The sequence below is a fragment of the Sinocyclocheilus rhinocerous genome, unplaced genomic scaffold (genome assembly GCF_001515625.1).
Source record: "Sinocyclocheilus rhinocerous isolate Xijiao unplaced genomic scaffold, SAMN03320098_v1.1 scaffold730, whole genome shotgun sequence".
Lineage (NCBI taxonomy): Eukaryota > Metazoa > Chordata > Actinopteri > Cypriniformes > Cyprinidae > Sinocyclocheilus > Sinocyclocheilus rhinocerous.
The window spans coordinates 360,723-383,021 of record NW_015670605.1 but is presented as its reverse complement, the minus strand read 5'-3'; the positions used below and the strand labels follow the sequence as shown (position 1 = coordinate 383,021).

Here is a 22,299-nt window from a genome sequence, read left to right as displayed (position 1 = left end):
AAATCTGTTACCTGCAGTGTACTCCATCTTTGTGAATCTCGGAGATTGGTCGTTGATGTCCTCAAGGAAGATTCTTACTTCCTGTAATGTAGGGTCACGGCTTGGGTCAAGCACTTGGGCCCGCTGTGACCTTTGACCTCTCGGAGGAGACCAGTTTCGGTTACTGGACGCTTTAACAATGATGGAATACACTGGGATTTCTTCCCGATCCAGATCTTTTTTGACCTGTAAAACTCCGGCCACACTCATACCAAAGTTTCCCACGGTATCGCCTCCTAGAAAAGAACATCAGTAATGCAGTTAATAAAACGTTTACACTGGCCATGTATGAACTACTACCATTGTTCTGTTAAGTTTACAAGGGAATTTCAAAGTTTCTCAGAAATCTGAATTTTAGCATCTTCTGCTGATGCAACAAAATTGTGCAAACCGAGTGATACATTTGTAAATGTAGGTGGAAATGTTCTATGAAGAAAGAGTCCTGACCGACAATAGTTGATCAAGAGTGTTTGTCTAAGACCTAGGTTCACTGACCTTCATGTATATATATATATATATATATTTATATTCTTTCATGAATATGTCCGGCAGAGAGATTACTGCAAGATGATTATTCAGGAAACATCCAATTACAATTCACATTAAATTCAAAGTAATAAACTTCTTTTGTACCAACTGAACGGAGCCTAACATTGGATAAGCTTGTTTTTACTATTATGATGCAAATGCATATATAGGGGTTCATTTTTGTTGTTTAATGTTCTGTCCGCACCTGCAATGGAATAGTAGACGATAGCATTAGAGCCCTCGTCCGCGTCCACTGCACCAGTCACATTGCCCACAACAGTCCCAGGAGACGAGTGCTCAGGCACCGACAGAGACTGATATGGCAAACTTCCTCTCTGAAATACACGCACCACACAGAATTAAGCAATAAGTGATGGGAAATTTTTCAAGCATCACATTTCATGATGTAGAAGTCCTCAAAAAAATATGATAAAACCTACTTTATCATATTTGATATGCAAATTTCTAAGGCCTCTAAAATACCAACACGATCAAAACTTTGCTGAAAAACCTGTTTACTACATGCCTTCTGTCATTTGAAAATAGTTTAGTAAATTTCTAAAAACATCCACATGCATGTGTCTTTCTGCTGCAAAATCTTATTTTTATAAAGTAAACGTAAGAATAACTTTTATATTGATGGTAATATTAAAGACGAACATTTACTGAACTGAAGCAACTTGATTATCAGTTCATCATTTAAAAAAAAAAAAAATTATGTTAAAATGTGATACAATACATCAGGCTTTTGAGGTATGTTTATTTACATCTCTCAGTCATCACTGCATTACACTGCATTATTTGATTTGTTCCACAATAAAAGTTTTGATCATAAAACTAAGCATTTAAATATCTTACTAAGACATTATGGGGATGTAGAGTGCAACTGATATTTATATGCATTTTATGTAAGTAGTCTATTATTATTGATTTACAGTACATGACAAGCTATCAGAATTTCATCTTAGCCAAATAAATATCAGCAACAGCACCAAACTGCATATTTTTGCTCTTTTTTGGCCTCTGAATAAAACTGAGGTGTTTTTGTTTCCTCCTCAAATATGAGCTTCATATTCTCACTATATTATTTTATATTATATTATATGAGGCATAAAAGCTTGATGTATCAAATACGACAAACACAAATGCAAATTTTTAAAATATTTTGTCTAAAGTTTGATTTAAATGTTTCATTAAATAAAATAGGTTTTTATGACTATTATTTCATAGTCCGGTTTTACAGAGTTTATACTAAACTAGCCAACTGGCCTACAGTCTGTACTTGAAAAATAGAATGATGTATCTGATATTTAAAAACAAATGATCAAAACATTACCGGAGGTTTAAAAAAGACAGGTTCGTTGTCGTCGATGTCAGACAGAGCCACCTGCAGCGGCTGCATGGTCTCATATGGGACGGGCTGCCCGAGGTCATACGCCACCACAACCAGCTACATACAAATACAGAGATTTCAATTGTTATTGCACCATTTTTGAAGGTTTTCTGCTGTTCTCATTTGTCTGTTATTTTGAATTGTGTCTGGTTAGAAAGAAAGACTCACACTGTACAGGGCTTGTTTCTCTCTGTCCAGTGTAACCGCAGTGGTGATCACTCCGGTCACTGCATCAATATGGAAGTTCTCCCAGTCTCTATTTCCTGCTCCAGTCTGCAGGAAGCTGTACCGGACCTCTCCGTTCACCCCCTCATCCTCGTCTGTGGCGAACACTTCATACACCACCAGCCCAGGAGGCTGTTCCTGCAACGACACACACAAAACATGACCGAATGCTCACTCATTCATGATGTCTGACCCTGAACAAAAACAGGTCATCCAAGCTCTCTCAGCCCAGATATGGGGCATCAAATTTGACAGACCTCCATGTGACAGATTTGGGTCAAAGTATTGAATGGTGAGTAGTACTCATCTCTGTTAATCTGTCCATGCGAGAGATTTTAGTCAGAATGACAAGCAGAGAATCTCTTAATTTATATTTTTTGTGCCATTTAGTGCTTTTGACTCTAATCAAGGCGTTTCAACGGTTTTAAAAACTGCCCTTGCTGCAAAAGGAACTTACAAAGTTTCCACAAAGTCGTCAAAATACTATCTGCTATGACACTATGGTTAACATCTCTCTGAGTCACAGGGGTGGGTTTCATCACTTGGGCTCAGGAATAAAGAGCTTCACATTGATCACAAAGATCTGCAACACGATCTTTTCACTCTGGCTGTCAGAGGTACACAGGAGGCTTGACCACACAAGCAAACACTAGATCTCTACTGCATGTTTCAGCATGCAACTAGACAGCTACATGTAATGGATATTCCTATGAAGTACATGTGAAGTGAGAAAGACAATGAGGAAGACAAAAGAAGAGTGCTGTGGGATAACTGAGAACACATCAATGCGGTTGAGTTGTAATTTGTAGGGTGAGTGAGAAAGCACAAAAAAAGCAAAAAAAAGCAAAAAAGAAAATATCATTTAGTAATAAAAATGAGCGCTTGGTTTTTCACTGCCTCACACCTCAAGTATGTGCATGATAGTGCCATTGGCAGGCCGCACAAAGACCGGCCTGTTATCATTGACATCTATGACGGTGATCTGAAGACTGGTGGTTCCCCAGAGTGGCGTTCTGCCATGATCAGTCGCCACCACGGTCAGATTAAACCTCTCAAAACTCTGCAGTAACCGCAGGGAGCGAATCAGCCCAGTGTCAGGATCCAGAGAGAACGCATCTGTAAAAGAGAGAGGAAGAGACATCAGCAAACTATGTAGCTGTACTTGAGCGGGTTTATCAAATTGTACATGGAAAGTAAATTGACAATGTCTTTAATTTCCAATTAATTTCCTGATTTTGAATCAAGGTTGCAAACGGGATGGTGAGTAGCGATTCAAATTTAAGAAAGTAGATTTAAAGTGCTATATTTATGTATATCTGTGTGTGTGATTTACCCGCTCCAGGGCCCTGTAGACTGTAGGTAAGTAATGCATTCTCCCCCTCATCGAGGTCAATGGCCTTCATCGTGATCACTGATGTACCAACCGGCTCATTCTCAAACATACTAGTGGTGAAGACTCTCTCTGAGAAACGTGGGCGGAAATCATTTACATCCATCACTGTCAACTGCACCTGAGAGAGAGACGGAGATCAGAGATCTGATACAGAGGTGTTAAGGTGGAGTAACGAAAGCTTTTTTGGTTGTTTTTCCAAGTCTCTGAGGTCAGCTCGTGCAAAACGGTTCACATGAAACTGAAACATTCTGTGCAAAAAATGCAAACATGTACAAGAGAGTCTGAGATCTGAACACTGGTTGGGAATACAGCAAACCAACAATTCAATTTAAAACACATCATGATGATGCAGACTGCCCATCTGGACTCATCAAAGCTGCTTTAATTTATAATAATTTAATAATTTATGCATTTAGCAGACGCTTTTATCCAAAGCGACTTACAGTGCATTCAGGCTATACATTTTTTACCAGTATGTGTGTTCCCTGGGAATCGAACCCACGACCTTTTGTGCTGCTAACGGAATGCTCTACCACTGAGCCACAGGAACACTATGCACAATGCTTTGTGTTTGCATTTTACTCACATCTGGAACTTATGAATATTATGCAAAGTTTGCATTTAAAATTGCATCAGCTGATTGTAAATTTAATTTTCTGCTTGTTTTGCTTCTATAACTTCCCACTTCCTCATAACAACAGAGTGTGAATAGAGGAAGTGCAAGCTGACCATTTGGACACCTCACAAACACTTCAAGTCTTGTGAAACCTCATTTGCACAGCTGATGCTCTCTTCATATCCTCAAACAGGAACTGGAAGTGAAGGAGACTCCGCCTTGACTGCGTCAAGGTCTCTTGCTCAAATGATTTTATCCATGTTTGGTTTTTCTCGCTGTGGTCAACTGGTCTTTACAGTTTGCAGAACAGGTTGTTTGAACATTGATTTCACATTGAGATAAAACGATGACACAAGTTCATCTGGTTGTGTCTGAACGAGCCGGAGCTAAACATATTTTATTTAGCAACTAAAAGGGGCAAGATATGCTGCCTGCTACTTTTGAGTTTAGAAGTCATAATTATAAAGTGATGTGCATCAAATGATTTCTTAGGTAATAAAATGGGTGAAATTTCAAATTTTTTCAGCTCATCCACACATTGTATGTACCTGGACGGAGTTTTCTCTGCGGTTGTTGGGGTTGCCTCCGGGGTTGTCCCTGGCATAGGCTGTGAGAGTGTAACGGTCCTTGGTCTCTCTGTCCAGGACAGACAGGATGTAGATGTCACCCTGATAGCACAGGACATCAACATTGAATATAAATGACATTACAAATGGCATTTCTTATTGTCTTATTCTTATTGTCTTTTGTTTTCACACCAACACACTCACCGTAGTGGGTGTGATGCCGAACTTGCCCTCTCCATCCACTAGCCCGTATTCAATGACAGAGAACAGACCGGAGTCTGCATCTGTCGCACTCACACTTACAATAATGGTGCCAAGTGCAACATCCTCAAAAATGGACTTCTGCACACACAAACATACACAAAATCTTCGGTTCAAACGTCTCTTACTTTATGCTCACCGAGGCTGCTTTTATTTGATCAAAAATACAGTAAAAATGTTAATATTGTGAAATATTATTACAATTTAAAATAACTGTTAGAATATATTTTAAAACGGAATTTATTCCTGTGATGCAAAGCTGAATTTTCAGCATCATTACTCCAGTCTTCAGTGTCACATGATCCTTTAGAAATTATTCAAATATTTGGTTCTCAAGAAACATTTCTTATTTTTATCAATGTTGTGCTGCTTAAAGTTTTTGTGGAAAATGTGAAAAGCCTAAAGCAACACTGAAAATATTTAACATAGCATTGATATAAACTGATTTTGAAAACTGTGACATCAATAAAAGCTAAGACAAAATGCATTAAGACACATTTTCTGCACTATTTTTAACTAAATAATCATATAAATACTCATTGGTCATACTTAAAATTCATACTTACCATAATTTGTTATTAAGATTTTGCATTGAACAAACAAAAAGCAACACAGAAGCATTTTCACTAAAGTGTCAAACTTTGACACCACTATATGAGGTTCACACCTCTATTTTCCTCCATCGGAATTAACATTCTTCCTGAATTTAGCAGGAAAGAAAAGCATCAGTACCCTGACTCTCTGGTTTGTTCTGATTTACCTGATATAAAGGTTGCTGAAAGACTGGGTTGTTGTCGTTGACATCAACAATGCGCAAATAGACAGGAAGTTCGGCAAAGCGAGGAGGCGTGCCGTGATCCTGAGCACGCACCGTGAAGTTCAACCACTGCACTTGTTCATAATCCACTGTCCGATTGGCCACAATTTTACCTGTGGATAGTGATTTAGAAAGACACGCACCATGTAGATTAGAGATGGAATTAAATCACCCATTTGTCAAGCTTCAATCATTTAGGGATAAGGGTTAGACCATTGATAGAAATGTGAATATATTCAATTGTGTAACCTGTAGAAGGGTCTTCAAGTCTTATGTAGTCTCCACGGGGCAGGTGTAGGAGCTGGTAGATGATCTGTCCGTTGGGCCCTTTATCAGGATCCACAGCCGTCACCGACAGCAGTGTGGTACCAGACACAGCACCCTCCAGAATCCTCTCGGAGAAGTTCGCTACCCCGAAAGGACGAAAACGAGGAGCGTTGTCATTCACATCCAGCACGTTGATGGTTAATTTAGCTGTGGGGAGAAATACAATTTAAATGAGTTGATTTCCCCGAAAAGAGGAAAGGAAACAAAATGTTTACCCCAGGCCGATTTATTGCTGGTCAAGAAAAAAAAATAATGGGAAGGAAAACCTGACAAACTGGAAGCTGGTTACCAGCATGGTTTCTGGTTAACTTTGCTGGTCAAGCCAGTTAATAAGCCCAGCGCACACACTGGTCTTTTCAGTAGATGCAATAAAAGAAAAAGATTGCAATGTTATCAAACTTAAAGGAATAGTTGCAGATGTAGATGAGTTTTAGATAGAGATGAGTTTGTTTCTTCAGCGGAACAGATTTGGAGAAATGCAGCATTTACATCACTTGCTCATCAATGGATCCTCTGCAAGGAACAGGTGCCGTCAGAATGAGAGCTTGAACAGATGCTAAGAGCTCAAACAGATGCTCAAAACAATAATCCACAAGTAATTTAAGTAATCCACAAGCGTATTTGCAATAAACCAGCTTTTCGCTTCACAAGACATTAATGGATGTACTGGAGCTGTGTGCACTACTTGTGGATTATTGTGATGATTTTATCAGATGTTTATCAGACTCTCATTCTGACGGCACCCATTCGCTGCAGAGGATCCATTGATGAGCAAGTGATGCAATGCTAAATTTCTCCATATCGCCAAGCTCCAATGAAGAAACAAACTCATCTGCATCTTGGATGACCTGAGGGTGAGTAAATTAAATAGATGAACAAATGAAAACAGGAGGGACAGAAAGTAGTAAGCAGACAGAAAGATCTTTCTTACCGTTGGGTACACTGACGGACATGTCAATAACATCACTGGCATTGTCATGCACTGAAACGATGATCTCAAAAGTGGCAACCAGCTCTCGGTTCAAGGGGTTTCGTACAAACACAGCACCTGAGAATAAAGATGGACACAAATATCAACACAAAACGACAGAACATGGTTCCCGGAAGTAAAAATCCCATTCATTTTCTCCATAGAAAATAGATTTTTTATAAAAATGTATAGTGTTTAGTTGCTGAATTACAAATGAAGAGCTACATGTGACATCTCAGAGGGCTAAAAGTGCAACTTCTGCAGCAAAAATAATATCTTAAGACATAATTGCTCACCTGTGTAAAAGTCAATTCCAAACGACTGCTGCAGCCCATCCACTGGATTATTCCCATCATCCTTTGCTTCCACAGAGATGATGTAATACTCCAGGCGGGGTCGTAGATCAGCGTCCTCGGCAGTGAGCGTAGCTATAACCTCTCCTGGCGGTGTTGACTCGTTAACGCTGATAGTCTGCACAGGCCGTATGAAACGAGGACGGGAGTCATTGACATCGTCCAGAACAACAGTTAACATCGCCGTTCCTGAGAGAGGGGGTGTGCCTCGGTCAGTTGCTATGACAACTAGACGGTACGAGCTACGCTCCTCTCGGTCCAGTGTAGCATTGCCCACCACAACGGCACCAGAGAGAGCGTCAACAATGAAACGGTCCTGAGCGCCGCTGTCTAACCGATACTGCAGCCAACCGTTAGAGCCACCATCAGCGTCACTCGCCGACAGCTGCGTTACTACCACACCTGAAAATACACACAATGATACATTTTTAGTTTTAGCAATTTTAGTATTTCAAATGAAACTTGTTTTGTTTAGTATTTCTAACTTTTTTTATGTAATATTTATATTTAATTTTATTTCAGCTTTACTTCAATGTAGAAATATACTGTATATATATATATATATATATACTAAGAAATAAAAAAAAAATAATAATAAAAAAAAAAAAATACTTATAAATATTAACTATAACAATTATTAGCAATATTTATTATATTGATTATTGTTATTATTACAACAACACACTCCCACTCTTTGCAATGGGGACCAACAAACCAGATTAAAGTAGCTTTTCTACCAGTTCATCTACCTCCATCAGTTGATACTGTCTCTCTCACCTGTGGGGCTGTTTTCTGGCAGGTGTACAGTGAAACTGGATGGATTGAAGACAGGTGGGTTGTCATTTATGTCGAGGATGGTGATTGTGAGTGGGACGGTGCTGTTTAAACCTCCCACATCCTCCCCAAGCAGAAACAGCTCCACCCGCGGCACAGAGAAAGCCTCCCGGTCCAGCACAGCACCTGCACGCGCCGATACCACCCCTAGAGAAACAGAGAGAGGGGGTGGGAAAGAGAACGTGTCATGAACGGGAGTAGTGCTTGATTACGAGAAACACTCTGTGGGTGTATGAAAGGTGGAAGGACTGTTATCTTGCATAACTGACACCACAGATATAAAAGTACCTCATATTTAAAGGAATTAAATTTAAGATCATTTAATCATTGAAAAAAAGACCAATTTAAGACCAACTTTGAAAAAAGATTGTATTAAAGGTTACATTTATTTGATGTTAAAATACTTTCTTAATTTAATATACAAAGACAACTATAAGTAAACTAAATAGTGCAAACTATATTATTGAGCATCCTGACCAACCTGACACAGCAAAACTGACTTTACAAATGGCTTGAGTTTATATGTTTTTCAACCAGTGGCAGACGGGGAATGTTTGGGAAATCTGTTATTATTTTTCCAATTCCGTTTGGTGACAAAACAAAATAAACAAAACAAAACAAAACAAAACAAAACAAAATAAACAAACCAAACCAAACCAAACAAAACAAAACAAAACAAAACAAAAAACAAAAACAAAATAATGGACTGTACTAGCAGAAAAAAACTCTACTACTACTACATCAATGTGAGCAGTCGAACTGAATATTACCCTCTTGATATTATCTCTTGAAGACATCAACATAACGTTTTTAAAAACACCTTGAGGCCTTTAATTTTGGAAAACATGAAAACAAAACAGACATAATCTATAGCATCTGTGCTTAACTTCAGACCTGTGCGGGAGTCTATGGAGAAAAGGTCCACTCTGTTTCCCAGGAGACGATACCTCACCACCGCATTCTCCCCAATGTCTTTGTCCTCTGCTAGAACTGGGCCGTTTAGAATCAACACAGTGGTGCCTGATGGACAGACAGACAGACAGAGGTTCAGAGATTTGGCTTCAGAGGTTCAGCTTTGATCCGATGTTAAATGAGTCATGACCATCACTGTTCATCTTGTATTTATTTCCCCTCAGGGTATGTTATATTAGTCACAACTTCGGCTGCCCATAACTTAGTTTTTCATGCTTATTTTCATGATTAATGATTAATATCAGACTTGTGATGTCTCCTGAAATCCTAAATCACACCGTTTACCACCATTTACACCAGAGGAGAAAGTTTCTCTTGAGGTTTTTTCTCCACTGCGGTCACCTGGAGGAGTATGGGTTCCTTGCTACTGTTGCCTTTGTCTTGCTCAGTTGGAGTTTAAAAGACAATTAATGTTAAAAAAATATTATCTGTTTGACTGCACTGACACTATCAGATGAGAACAAAACTTGAATTACACTATAATGACATTATTGTTTTCTGCAGAGATGCATATGAAGTTGTTTCATAATCGATGACTTTTGTAAAATTGACAGTTATTGAACTGAATTGGATCAACACTGAACTAAACTGAGCTGAATAATGACACTAATGTTTTCTGTAGAGCAGCTTTATTGCTCAATCGAATTAGTTTCATAACTGACGAACTGCAACATTGACACTTTTACTGAAATGAATCACTGAGCTGAATAATGATTGTCTTCTGTAGACCTGCTTACACCTTTAAGACTTCTTAGTAAATTTGTTGGTTAATCTCTTCACATATAAAATACGTAATAGTGCTTATTTATGGGTTACAGATTTATATTATGTTCTAAATACCAAACAGGTGTTATCAATGTGTAATTGCGAGCGATGATTTGATGTTAACACAAAATGTCAGAAATGGTATTTTTGTTCTGAATTCTGAAAGTTACACAATGTATTCAAAGTGCAACAAACTTCTGCTTCAAAACCTTTGTCATTACAAAGGCAATCAACACAGCTATAAACGAGATTAAAAAGCTTTTCTTCTTGGCCCTACATGATCTTCATTTCTGAGAGTCAGGATGTGGTTAGAGAGAACACTGGGTACCTGTGGGGGAGTTTTCACTGATCTCGCCCCTGTAGCTGGACTGGGTGAAGATGGGCCTGTTGTCATTCACATCCAGCACAGTCACCACCAACAACTCTGAATCCTGAGCAGAGAGAAAAGAGTCTCATGACAGAGTTAACCTGACGATGTCTTTCATGCCATCTGTGAAACCTGAATATGTTGTGCTATTTACCCTGCGTGCGATGCGAGGGTTGTCTGGGTTGTCTTTGACGGTGATGGTGAGGCTGTATTCAGCCACTCTCTCTCTGTCCAGCGGCCTGTTCACCTGAACTACACCTGACTGGAGGGAAGAGCACATTAGTCTGTTCACTCTTACATTATTATTTCTGTCTCTTATCAAAAAAGGGGGAACAATTATTTTCTTCCCTATATCCCTCTGTCTCTTACTGTCTCATTAATGTAGAATGATCCATCACTGTTGCCGGCGGTGATGCTGTATGTGAGGAGAGCATTGCGGTCGCTGTCAGAGTCTTGTGCCCGCACTTGAGTGATGGAGGTGTGGATCGGTGCTCCCTCGCTCACGCTGGTGTTATAGGGTAAGTTGAGCAGGATGGGGTCGTTATCATTAATGTCCAACACCTGAATGCTCACTACCACCTGACACAGAAAAACAAAACCACAATATGAATTATGGGAAATATAAGTAATTCAGTACATACTAATTCACACATATAAACCATACTAAATAGTTTAAAATATCACAATTAGCGTGGCTTGAAACATATTCCATTTCCTATTATTAAGTGTGTATTTGTGCATGCTTTATAGATTTAAAGCATTTTCTTTCAATGCTTTCAATGGAAAAATGACAGATTTGGGGAACAATGTAATTGTGTTTTTTTCTGATAAAAATTTCAATTGCATTTATTTTTTTAAAGCTCTGGGTTTGCTGTGTTTGTTTGTAGGGCTGCACAATTTGGCCAAAATGTTTTGTAATTATATATCAATATGACTAGAAAAACATAAAAAATAAAAAATAACAATTATTATTATTATAAAATAAAACTATTAAAAAGAAATATTGTTGTGGTAACATTTCACTGTAAAATAAAAATTGAGGATTTAAGTAAACTAATATAATTATTATTTTATTTTACAACTGTAAAATTACAATACTAATATTTATGACTGATTTAACTGCTTAATTTATATATTATAGATTTGAATAACTGAGGCGAAGAATGGACAAAAAAAAAAGGCTAATAGAATTGGGGGAAAATTTGTGATCTTTCTGATAAAATTTTTTAAATTTTTATTTATATATATATATATATATATATATAAAAAAAAAACATTTTAAGCACCAGGTTTGCTGTGCTTTTTTGTATTAAAAAAGAAATACTACTATTGCAAAGTAAAATAAAAGATTGAGTTTAAAGAGTTTAATTTCTTAATTTTCAAATGTTAAAACCATCTAACTTTTATTTTGGTGAACTACAGGGAGGCCTTAAAGCTTCTCCTTTGTTGACAACAGATGGATTATAAGCACGATTACAAGGAAAATAGTCGTAATATATTGCATTCCCAAATGCAACCCAAACTCAGAGCAGATGCAGAGATGAGTCTGCAGAGCAGCATTTACTGTGAACCGAGCTTCTCTAAGAACAAGTTTTTCTTTTTTGCACAAGTAGCTCTTGTGCAAAAGAACCCAATGCAGTCTCGTTTTGAAAAACACAGCTCATATATCTAATTAAATTTCAGACTTTTCAGTTTTATTTAGATCAATTGTGAAGCTCTAATGACAAGAGATGCTGTTCTTAAAAGTATGAAAATTAAACTAAAATAATAATAATGAATTTTAGTAATAACAAATGTCAATGTAATTCATTTAGCTTGATGCTTAACTACAAATGCAAACTGTACACAACAAAGAGGTTTGTGGTGTCACAGTGCAATTTAGTATGTCCCAATACTGGCCTATTATCTTCCCACATACTCAAAAGTATGTACTTTCCCATCAGTTCATAATTTTTGGCATAGTTAGAAGATTAAGAACTGAATGTGTGTGGGGGTGTTTACCATAGCGCTGAGCGCTGGCGTTCCCAGATCTTTGGCAGTAATGGTGATGTTGTAATAGGCGATAGTTTCTCTGTCCAGCTCCACATCTCTCCTCACTCTTAACTCTCCCTCAACCGATGAAATTACAAACTCATCTGAGAAAGAAAGAGAGAGAAAGAAACAGAGACAGATAGAAAGGAACAACTCAATTTTAAAGGCAGACAGGAAATTGCAACACAAATAATTTTTCTGATTGGATCTGAATCAACTGTCTACCACACACACACACACACACACACTTTTCAGGTCCCCTGCGGTGATGCTGTACTCCACTTTTCCGTTGGATCCCGAGTCGGCATCCGCTGCTTTAACGGTCCACACACGTGGACCCGGCTGACCCTCTGTGATTTCAAACGGACCTTCGAATGGTCTCGGGAAGATGGGTGCATTATCGTTCACATCTACCACATTCACCAGGACCTGCGGTAAGGGGAGTGTGTGAGTGTGATATAAAGGAATCATGAGGATTGTATATGTGTGTGTAGCAGATATGAACTCACTGTGGTGCTGGAGGTCAGTCTGAACTGAGGTATAGGACACTGATCTGTAGCTGTGACTGTCAGCACATAATGACCATTACTGATCTCATAATCCAGCTCCTTAATGACCACAATCTGACCCTGTGAACACACACAACAAACCCCCAATGAACACGCACAGCAGTGGAGTATATGAATCATTCTCAGAAAGTCTTTTGTAAACTATCACGTCTCTTTTGAAAGACTTTTTAAATATACTTTTATTCTGCAAGGATGCATTGATCAAAAGAGACATTTATAATGTTACAAAAGACTTCTATTTCAAATAAATGCTGTTCATTTAAACTTTCTTTTCATCAAAGAATCCTGAAAAAATATATCACAGTCTCCACAAAAATGTTAAGCGGTTTTCAGCATTGATAATAATAAGAAATGTTTCTTGAGTAGCAAATCAGAATGATTTCTGAAGGATCATGCGACACTGAAGACTGATGCTGAAAATTCAGCATTGCATAACAACAATAAATTACATTTAAAAATATATATATATATTTTTTTTTTATTGAAATAATATTTCACAATATTACTGTTTTTTACTGTATTTTTAATCAAATGAATGCAGCCTCAATCAGAACATTTAAAAAATCTTACTGACTGGGAGAAACATCATACTATTTTTGACCACAAAAGTTTTTCATTCAGTATTTGTCACCATTTCATTGTTTACACTTATATTGGACTTTTCAGGCTCAGTTATAGGAAAACTATATATAATCTAATGTGTTTACTTGGGTCATTATGTAAATGAGTTATCTATGTAATCTATGCAAACTCTAAGTATTTGAATTCAAAAATTACTGTGTTGGGTTAAAATAATAATGCAGTCAATTGTGTACAAACACAATTGAGAAAAAATTAAAACATCTAACAAACACTTCAGTGTCTCTAAACCAATCCTGGTTTACAGTCTGTCACTCTCTGACCCCCTCACCGTTATGCTATTGATCTGGAACGTCTGGGCCAGGTTGCCCTTGGAGATGGCATAACGGATGGTTCCGTTGAGTTCTTCATCAGGATCGATGGCAGTAACCGTTGCGATAATGGCTCCTACAGTGTTTGGCCCCTCTCTGAGCTCCGTCACATACTCTTCCTCTGGAAACTCAGGCGCATTGTCATTTTCATCAATTATACGGACCCAAACGATGGTGGACGTCTGTGGAAATGGATGACAAACAGCAAAACATGAAACACTTGTAATAATTTTTCAGTAATAACTATATATATATATATATAAATATATATATAATAAATAAAAAAAATGTGAGAAGTGTATCAATGCATTGAAAAAATAAAACTTTCAATATATTATTTCATTTAAATAAATAAATAGTATGTTACAGAATCTGTCTACAGCAAGGCAATGTTTATGGTCTTTGGATGAAAGTATTTGCATGTGAACACACTATGCATCAGTGTGGAGTAACCTTTATCTCATAGTATCATGGTAAACTAGTGTAGCAAGTTTGAATGTTATTTGCATAACCTGATGGTGTGTGTGATGGCGGGAGGTTACTGATGTGTGCATTTCTTCTGGCGTCTGATGCTATCAGGTATCAGATCCAAACTGATACCATGTCTCCCCTCAAAATTCACTCAAGCAGTTCGCACAAGCGCTGAAACTGAAATTTGGTCAACTATGACAAACATTGTGAATATGGTGCGGCAAGAACAACATTGTAAAATATTGCAAAATTCAGTCATCGAAAGTCTGTATAAAACTGATCTGTGTCTGCTGTTAAAAACCTCAGAGACAGCCGTCCTAAAATATAAAGGCCGTTTTAGGTTTTCGTTTATATTGTGAGAAAAAAAGTGATATTATAAACACAACATGCTTTGAATATTAATATCTATACTAAAGCCAAATTAAACAATTTAAACATTACCTGAGAATAGTGAAAACAATTATTTATCATCACGAACAAGCATTACTATCTTTAAATTATATATTTTTAATATATATTCATACTCATTGAAATTATTATTGCAGAAAAATAAATGTCCAGAAATGTGAAGTAAAATGTATTTTAGTTATATAATTACATTTAATTAATAAGTAATTATATTACTACGTTACAAAAACGTTAAAATTTTAATGATAATTAGTTTTAAAATAATAATAATAAGTTTAATTTAAATAGATAACTGATGAAACTTTTTTTTTTTTATTACACTTCAAAGACTAAATCATCAGTCATATTTGATTCTTTCACATATTAGTATAATGGCATATAATTTAAGACAAAAAGCAACTTTTTGTCTTTAATTATATTACTACACATTACCAAAAAAAAAAAAAAACTTTACAATTTAAACAGTTTTAAAATAATTATAGTTCAAATCAGTTTAAATAGACAACAGATAAAACATTATTTTATTTATTTATTAAATCACACTTTAAAGACAAAATCAAATTGAATTTTTTACATGTCATTATATAAGTAGATGACCTATTATTAAAGAAAAAAGCAAACTGCAGTTGTGGGAGGAGTGAGAGCTTAGGGAGGAGAGTAGAGACTGCATGAAGTAAGTTAGTGCTTCTTGTTTCAGTGCTTTACTTCTGATATGATTCTGAGAAGTAACTTACTGTAAGAGCCGGCACAGCAGTTCACAATACACGGGAATAAGAAGAAGACTACATAAGATTTCTGTCATCACAGCTGGAGAAACTGTAGACATTTCAACAGTTTTGTGAACGTTACAGGAGATCAGGACTGATGGATGTATTTTGCGCATTGTTGCTCTGCTTTCATCTCTTAACTGCGGTTCAAGGTAAATCTACTCTGAACATTATTTCTGGAATAAGGCTATATATATATAGCCTTATTATAGGCTATATATATATATATATATATATATAACAGCTGGTCTGTGTACATATGCGTCACACTGACGTATTTGGCTGTCATTCGCGTTTTGCCTTTTTTATGCGTTTTAATATCGTGGTTCACGTTTTAAAAACGTGTCTCGAGACCCCCGCGTTCTTTTCAATCCCGTTGCGTTCCGAGCGCGTTCTGTGTGAACGGCCCTGATTCTGACATTTGTTTACTTGTGAAACGACCTCAAGGCTGATCGGGCGTGTGTCAGCTTGCTTTAAAACTGAAAACCAACTTTTCGTCCCCTGAAGTTTTGGCCTGAAATCAACACTCAACTCTACAAAAAGACCGTCATCTGTCATAGTTTGTGATCGATCGTGTGTTATGTTACTGCGCTACTTTCCTCACATTCAGCGGCTCCTTTTAATTTTCTACCGTGGTTTAAAGCCGTGTAATTTTGGCCAAGTACGTATATATTTGGTGAAATCATACCGACAAGAACCTCAAAGTTTTGGTACATCCAGTCGCCGAGTTTACACTTTTTCGTGCATAGCGATAACAAGCATGACGGCTTGATTCATGAATATTAATTAATAAAGTAAGGCTTATCTAGCTGATTGGCTTAAACGTTAGTGGGCGTTAAACAGCTAGCAAATCCTACAATGTTGCATACTTAGCTTGTGAATATTAATATAGTTGGAGTGCCTAATTAATATTAATTAGCTAATTTGGTCAACAGTAGTAGGCTATTCTAAATTGATCAGTTACGCAAAACCAGCGTTTTCAACGTCTGCTATATGCATTTGACCATTATTAAACGCTATAATCACGATGTGTCGTCTTAACCGGAATTTAAAAGACGTTAAAAAACGATTCATATCAGTTGCAAAGAGAAACACAAGGTCGTTGACGTGACATGTGGCCAAGTATGGTGACCCATACTTGGAATTAGTGCTCTGCATTTGAACCCATCCAAAGTGCACACACACACACTGTGAACACACACCCGGAGCAGTGGGCAGCCATTTCTGCTGCGGCGCCCGGGGAGCAGTTGGGGGTTCGGTGCCTTGCTCCAGGGCACCTCAGTCGTGGTATTGAAGGTGGAAGAGAGCGCTGTACATTCACTCCCCCACCTACAATCCCTGCCGGTACCCAGAGTCGAACCTGCTACCTTTGGGTTATAAATCCGACTCTCTAACCATTAGGCCACCACTGAATGAAAAGACTGTACACTTTGTGTCATACTCTTTAATCACAGTGTTATTAATGTAGCATCTTGTTTAGTATACATCAGCTTTAATTGGATCCTTCCTTCTTTACACAGCTTCCCTCTCAGCCAATCAGAGAAGCCTAGATAAAAAAAAAATTAAGAGTAAAATTACATTAAAAGCTCTGTTTGCCAAAACTAATGGTATACAGGGCTTTATATGAAAATAATCCATGTTTCAGCTGAATTTACCCAGCTTCAGTTTGCAAATGAAGCCATTAATCCATAGACTATGGCTGGTTCATCATTTAGCTAATATAGATTTTTGCCAATTTTAGTGCGGTTGGTCTAAAGCTAAACAGTATTAGATTTGGGCATTCAGGAAGCGGCAGGAGGTGTGAGGCTTGTTCCAAGAGGGAAGCTGTTAAAGCTGAGTAACCGTCAGATCAGTTCTCCATGCAGGGGGTATCGATTCGAAGAGTGAGGACATGTGATCTTTCCCAAAAAGCCTGATGGTTTCATCCTAACCAGGCCTGAGAAATCAAGATGTGTTTGAAACAGAGATACGGAGCAAATATTTATTAGAGAGAGACAGGAAGACAGACAGAAAGGATCCCAGATGGAATGAGACTATCTGTGGATATTGCACCAGGATTACATTCCTGACCCCCTGGGTTTGTCATTCCCCATGAGAGGCTACATCCACCTTGCCTTCTCTGTAAAAATATGAAGAGGACAAAATTACTGACTAAGAACTAAGAGAAAAATAACATGAGGGAGGAAAAATGATGCAACCATGAGCTTTAGTGTTGCTTGCTGAAGCAAACATTACCATTGCTTATTGTTATTGACGCTTAAGACTGGCCGACCACAGAAATGGTGCCTTTTTAAAACACTCGTTATTTCAAATACAAATCAGCACAGAAAATCCACAAAGATATAATTGATTTTGCTTCTGGAAATGTCAAATAGTCTATTACGAAAACAATACATGAAGTTGAGGGAGGGCAGATACTGATCTGCAGGAGGTTTCAGGTGAAACGGGACGGTCCCTCACAGTCACGCTCTCTGCAGATGAGAGGGAGGTGCTTAGACCCCTATGGCTTTCATTAACACCTTTTAACGAGGCTTGTATACAAATAGAGATAGCAAGAACAAAGAAATGAGACTAGGTGGGGGCTGAAAAGGGGGTTCTTTCTTTAAATAACAGCTCACACAAATACAAAAACGCACTTCTCATGACCTTATATTTTTGTCTTCCATGAAGCTCAGTGTCTGAATTGCTCTTTATAATAAGAACATGCCTACTGTCAAGCTTCAAAAAGGACAAAAGCAGCATAAAATACGATCAACTATCACATGGCTTCAGAAAACCTGGACAATTGTGTACTTTTTGTTTTTTTTCAATTATACTTTACATTGCTTCTTGAAGCTTGACAGTGTGAGGAATAGTTAGAAATTTACTGATAATCCTGCTCTCCAAAAAACCTCTTAAATGTCATTTGTATTTGTGTTCATTTCCAAAATAGTGTCTTTAGATGCATCACACCAGGTTTGACATTTATCAGGTGACCGATTTTACAGAAGTCATGATCAGTGAACAACTTAAAACTATTGCAAAAAATGAAGACGGTGTTTTAATTTTTTTGGTGTCCTTTTGGATCTTGGCAGCATAAATCACCATTAATTTTCTTTGTAATGAAAACAAGAAACATGGCAAAATATCTTTAAAGGGGCTTCAATGGTTGTGGTTCATAGACATTCTTTCTCTATAAAATGAAGCACATTCTGGACACAGTGGCACATAATGATTCTTCAAATATCAGTAATATATATCTAAATGTGATTCTTCAAATATCAGTACTGAAGTACAGGATGGATTCTTATGTCCATGTAAATTCTGTGACAGATGCTTTTGTGTTGATGTCACAGATGAACACATTTGCAGACAGATGCCCTCAAGCAGGGAAAGTTTCATTATTATTTCTCTCGCTCAGATGAGTCTGAGAATGTTCTGAGCTCAATTCAAGTTATGCTATCAGTCAACAATAAATTTGAATCGTGCTTACGTTGTTTTGAACCTTTCTTGAATGGATCAATGGCTGTTTAAGCAACAGTTTGGATTGGCTCTGCCTCCAAAACACTTTCTACCATGCCTTTGATGTAACCACGACCCAGTACTCAGCGACGGCACGATTATGTCCAGAGTGCAGGGGAGTATTTCATCCAGTCACAACAAAGACGTGTTGAACCCCTGGCAGCTGCCAGAGCGGATTCCCTGCACAGGATCTCACGGGGTGGAAAATGGAGCCTTGGACCGGATAATTATGAACGCTGATTGGGAATATGGGGGCGGATGAGGTTTATAGGGAATAATAGGGCAAGAGGGGTTTGAACTGTATTGTGTCAGTGAGAGACAGGAACAGACACACTGCCCTGAGTGCACTTTATCACAAAGACGTCGTTTCCTATTGCTCTTCCTGACTCACATACACATAGACTTAAGCTATGTACATTTAAGTCACTCAGGGCATCTTAAATGAAGAACAGTTTACACACATTAAGGTCAGCTACACAAGTTTCTGACTGACAGGCAGCCATGCATTCAAGCAGTCAATATCTAAATCTGGGTCTTTCCTATTTTATTTGTCTGGTTGATAAACATTCAGCTTTGGTTCATAGGGTTTGTATGTGTGATTAGGGTGTAGGTCTGTTTTGTCTATTACAGGATAGGAAACAATGCACTCGCTGTGCCACCATTCTACACACACACACACACACACACACACAATAAAACTTAAGCACAAACATGGTTATGGATATAAGAAACAATAGCAGCAGAGGACTGAAGTCTGAAGTGACACCTGCTGTTGTTTGTTCATTAATGTGGTGGAAATGCTGTGCTTCCACAGAGCACATCCGGGTTTCACAAAGCTTGTTTTTCAAATTTCTTTAATTACTGTTATTGTAATTTAGTATACAAATTTAGTATACAGTATATTTAGTATATCTAAAGTGCTGAACTTCACACATTACAATACCAAATGCACACTTTCTATGAGGAAGCTCAAGAGATCCACTGTCAAATACAGATATTGCTGTATGTCTTTGCCTGTGCTGACATCCAAAAAATAAAGAAAGGTTGAAATTTAAATTCAAAATGAATAGTCAAATTTCAAATTTAAATTTAAATATTTTGTATGCATTTCCATTTTTCGAGAAAATCAACTTACAAAAGCTTTACAGTTGTCTGTAGTAATTAAGCTGGGACATGAAAAAGTATTTTTAAGATCTACACATCATATCGAATATTACATTTAAATATACAATCACTGTTTTCTCTCTCTGTCTCTCCAGTGAGCGGTGAGCGTTACTCTTTCAGTGCCTCCGTGCCCCATCGGGTCTACGAGTGTCCTGAAGGGGCCAATGTCACTTTAACATGTGTTCAGTCCGGATCCAAGACTTTTTCGGGGGATAGGTTGTGGAACACCTGGCTCTTCACACCTCACTCACAGGAGCGCTGCCACAAGGGTGCACATCCACGTGGGTCTAGTTACTCCAACCGCACAATTGGAGTGCAATACATCGAAGACAAGAAGGCTTTCTCCATCATCTTGCAGAACATCAAGCACAAGGACCAGGGAAAATACTGCTGTCTGATTCTGGAAGTTCATAACAAGCAAAAGGTGGAGCAGGGGGCCCATGAATTCATCTACCTGAATGTGGTGCCATGTAAGTGAGTGAGGAGAGAGGTCAGGTGTGACATTCATGTATCCCCTCTGTTTTTATGTGATCTTAACACATTTCACATTTCCACAGCGATGGGACATACTCACAACGGCAGTCTGAAGTGTTTGGAGTGGTCTCACAGTCCTTCAGATGGTACATTCAACACCACACTCAAATTATACAATGGCTCTAAAAAGTATTAAAACATTTAGAAAGTCTGTCAAAGTGGCATCTGTAATTGAATGATGCTAGTTTTTCTGAGAACTAACTTCCACTTTTGTTCAATGAAAGTTCCCCTCAAGTTCACAAATAAAGTTTTGTGAATAAGACATGTATAATGAGCCTTTCTGATGATAATGACTTAAAGGGATAGTTTACCCAAAAATGAAAATTCTGTCATCATTTACTCACCCTCAATTTGTTCCAAACCTTTATGAGTTTCCAAACCTTTATGAGTGGATAACCAAAAAGTTGTTGGTCACCATTGACTTACTACTAAAAAAATACTATGGAAATCAATGAAAGTGTTAGGTTACCAAAAACACTTTCAAATATCTTCTTTTGAGTTCAGCAGCAGAAACTCACAGAGGTGTGGAATACCTTGAGGGTGAGTAAATGATGACAGAATTTTCATTTTTGGGTGAACTATGCCTTTAATTTCTTTTCTATTTTGCACCAGTAACGTCTCTGTTTTTCTTTTTTTTTTAGACTCGTTGGCTGAAGGTCTGGCTATCACAGCCTGTGTCGTTTTCATTCTGTGCCTTCCGCTCATACTGATGCTGGTTTACAGACAGAATTTGAGATTATATATATATATATATATATATATATAAATTTATAATCCCTCTCTTTCCAGTGAAGCACAGGCCCATGATAACCCAGTGTTTTTGGGTGATTCTCCACAACCTAAACCTCGGACTGTATCCCAAATAATGAGGCAGTCATCTGAAACAGGACGACACCTCCTGTCAGATCCCGGCACTCCATTCTCGCTCATACTGATGCTGGTTTACAGACAGAGACAAACAGTAGAGCGGCACAGACGTGAGTACATACACACACACACACACACACAACACGTACACTTAGTCATGAATTGCTCACACACCTACTCTGACCTATATTGTGTGTGAGAGTACGTTGCACATGTCTTGCACTGCAGAGACTGCTGATAGGAGTACAGTAGCTGCACTAATTGTTTTAAAGAGACTGCATATCCTTTCTCACTATGAACCATTTCCTGTTCCTGTTTTTATCAGGTGCACACGAGCTGGTGCGTATGGACAGGTGAGTTTCCATAGTTACCAAAATACTTAAAACTAAAAAAAGGATATTTGGCTGAATCTCACAAAAACATACAAACTGAATTTCACCTTTAAATTAATATAAATACAAACAAGTAATTACAGAACAAAGCTCAAATTTAAAACCAATAAATCCTTTATTTTTTTTGTATTGTGACATTATTTTGATCATAATAAACTACATCTTCCTTCTAAATTTCTATTGTTTATTATTAGCTACTTTTGATTTTGAGATTATATA

General features: G+C 37.6%; 1 protein-coding gene across 1 annotated transcript in view; it reads right to left on the bottom strand.

The window, feature by feature from the left end:
* LOC107734258 (cadherin-23-like) overlaps positions 1-22,299 on the bottom strand; it is a 236,996-nt gene that overhangs the window by 6,244 nt on the left and 208,453 nt on the right. The window contains exons 35-55 of the mRNA XM_016546172.1: positions 13,937-14,158; positions 12,967-13,086; positions 12,706-12,886; positions 12,428-12,561; positions 10,796-11,005; positions 10,581-10,688; positions 10,388-10,490; positions 9,217-9,342; positions 8,266-8,469; positions 7,432-7,890; positions 7,097-7,213; positions 6,088-6,312; positions 5,782-5,951; positions 4,965-5,102; positions 4,743-4,862; positions 3,519-3,696; positions 3,090-3,301; positions 2,129-2,323; positions 1,904-2,017; positions 773-902; positions 12-275 (exon numbers count right to left, since the gene is read on the bottom strand). Coding sequence (XP_016401658.1) covers positions 12-275; positions 773-902; positions 1,904-2,017; positions 2,129-2,323; positions 3,090-3,301; positions 3,519-3,696; positions 4,743-4,862; positions 4,965-5,102; positions 5,782-5,951; positions 6,088-6,312; positions 7,097-7,213; positions 7,432-7,890; positions 8,266-8,469; positions 9,217-9,342; positions 10,388-10,490; positions 10,581-10,688; positions 10,796-11,005; positions 12,428-12,561; positions 12,706-12,886; positions 12,967-13,086; positions 13,937-14,158 — 3,730 coding nt within the window. The remainder of the gene's footprint in view (positions 1-11; positions 276-772; positions 903-1,903; positions 2,018-2,128; positions 2,324-3,089; positions 3,302-3,518; positions 3,697-4,742; positions 4,863-4,964; positions 5,103-5,781; positions 5,952-6,087; positions 6,313-7,096; positions 7,214-7,431; positions 7,891-8,265; positions 8,470-9,216; positions 9,343-10,387; positions 10,491-10,580; positions 10,689-10,795; positions 11,006-12,427; positions 12,562-12,705; positions 12,887-12,966; positions 13,087-13,936; positions 14,159-22,299) is intronic.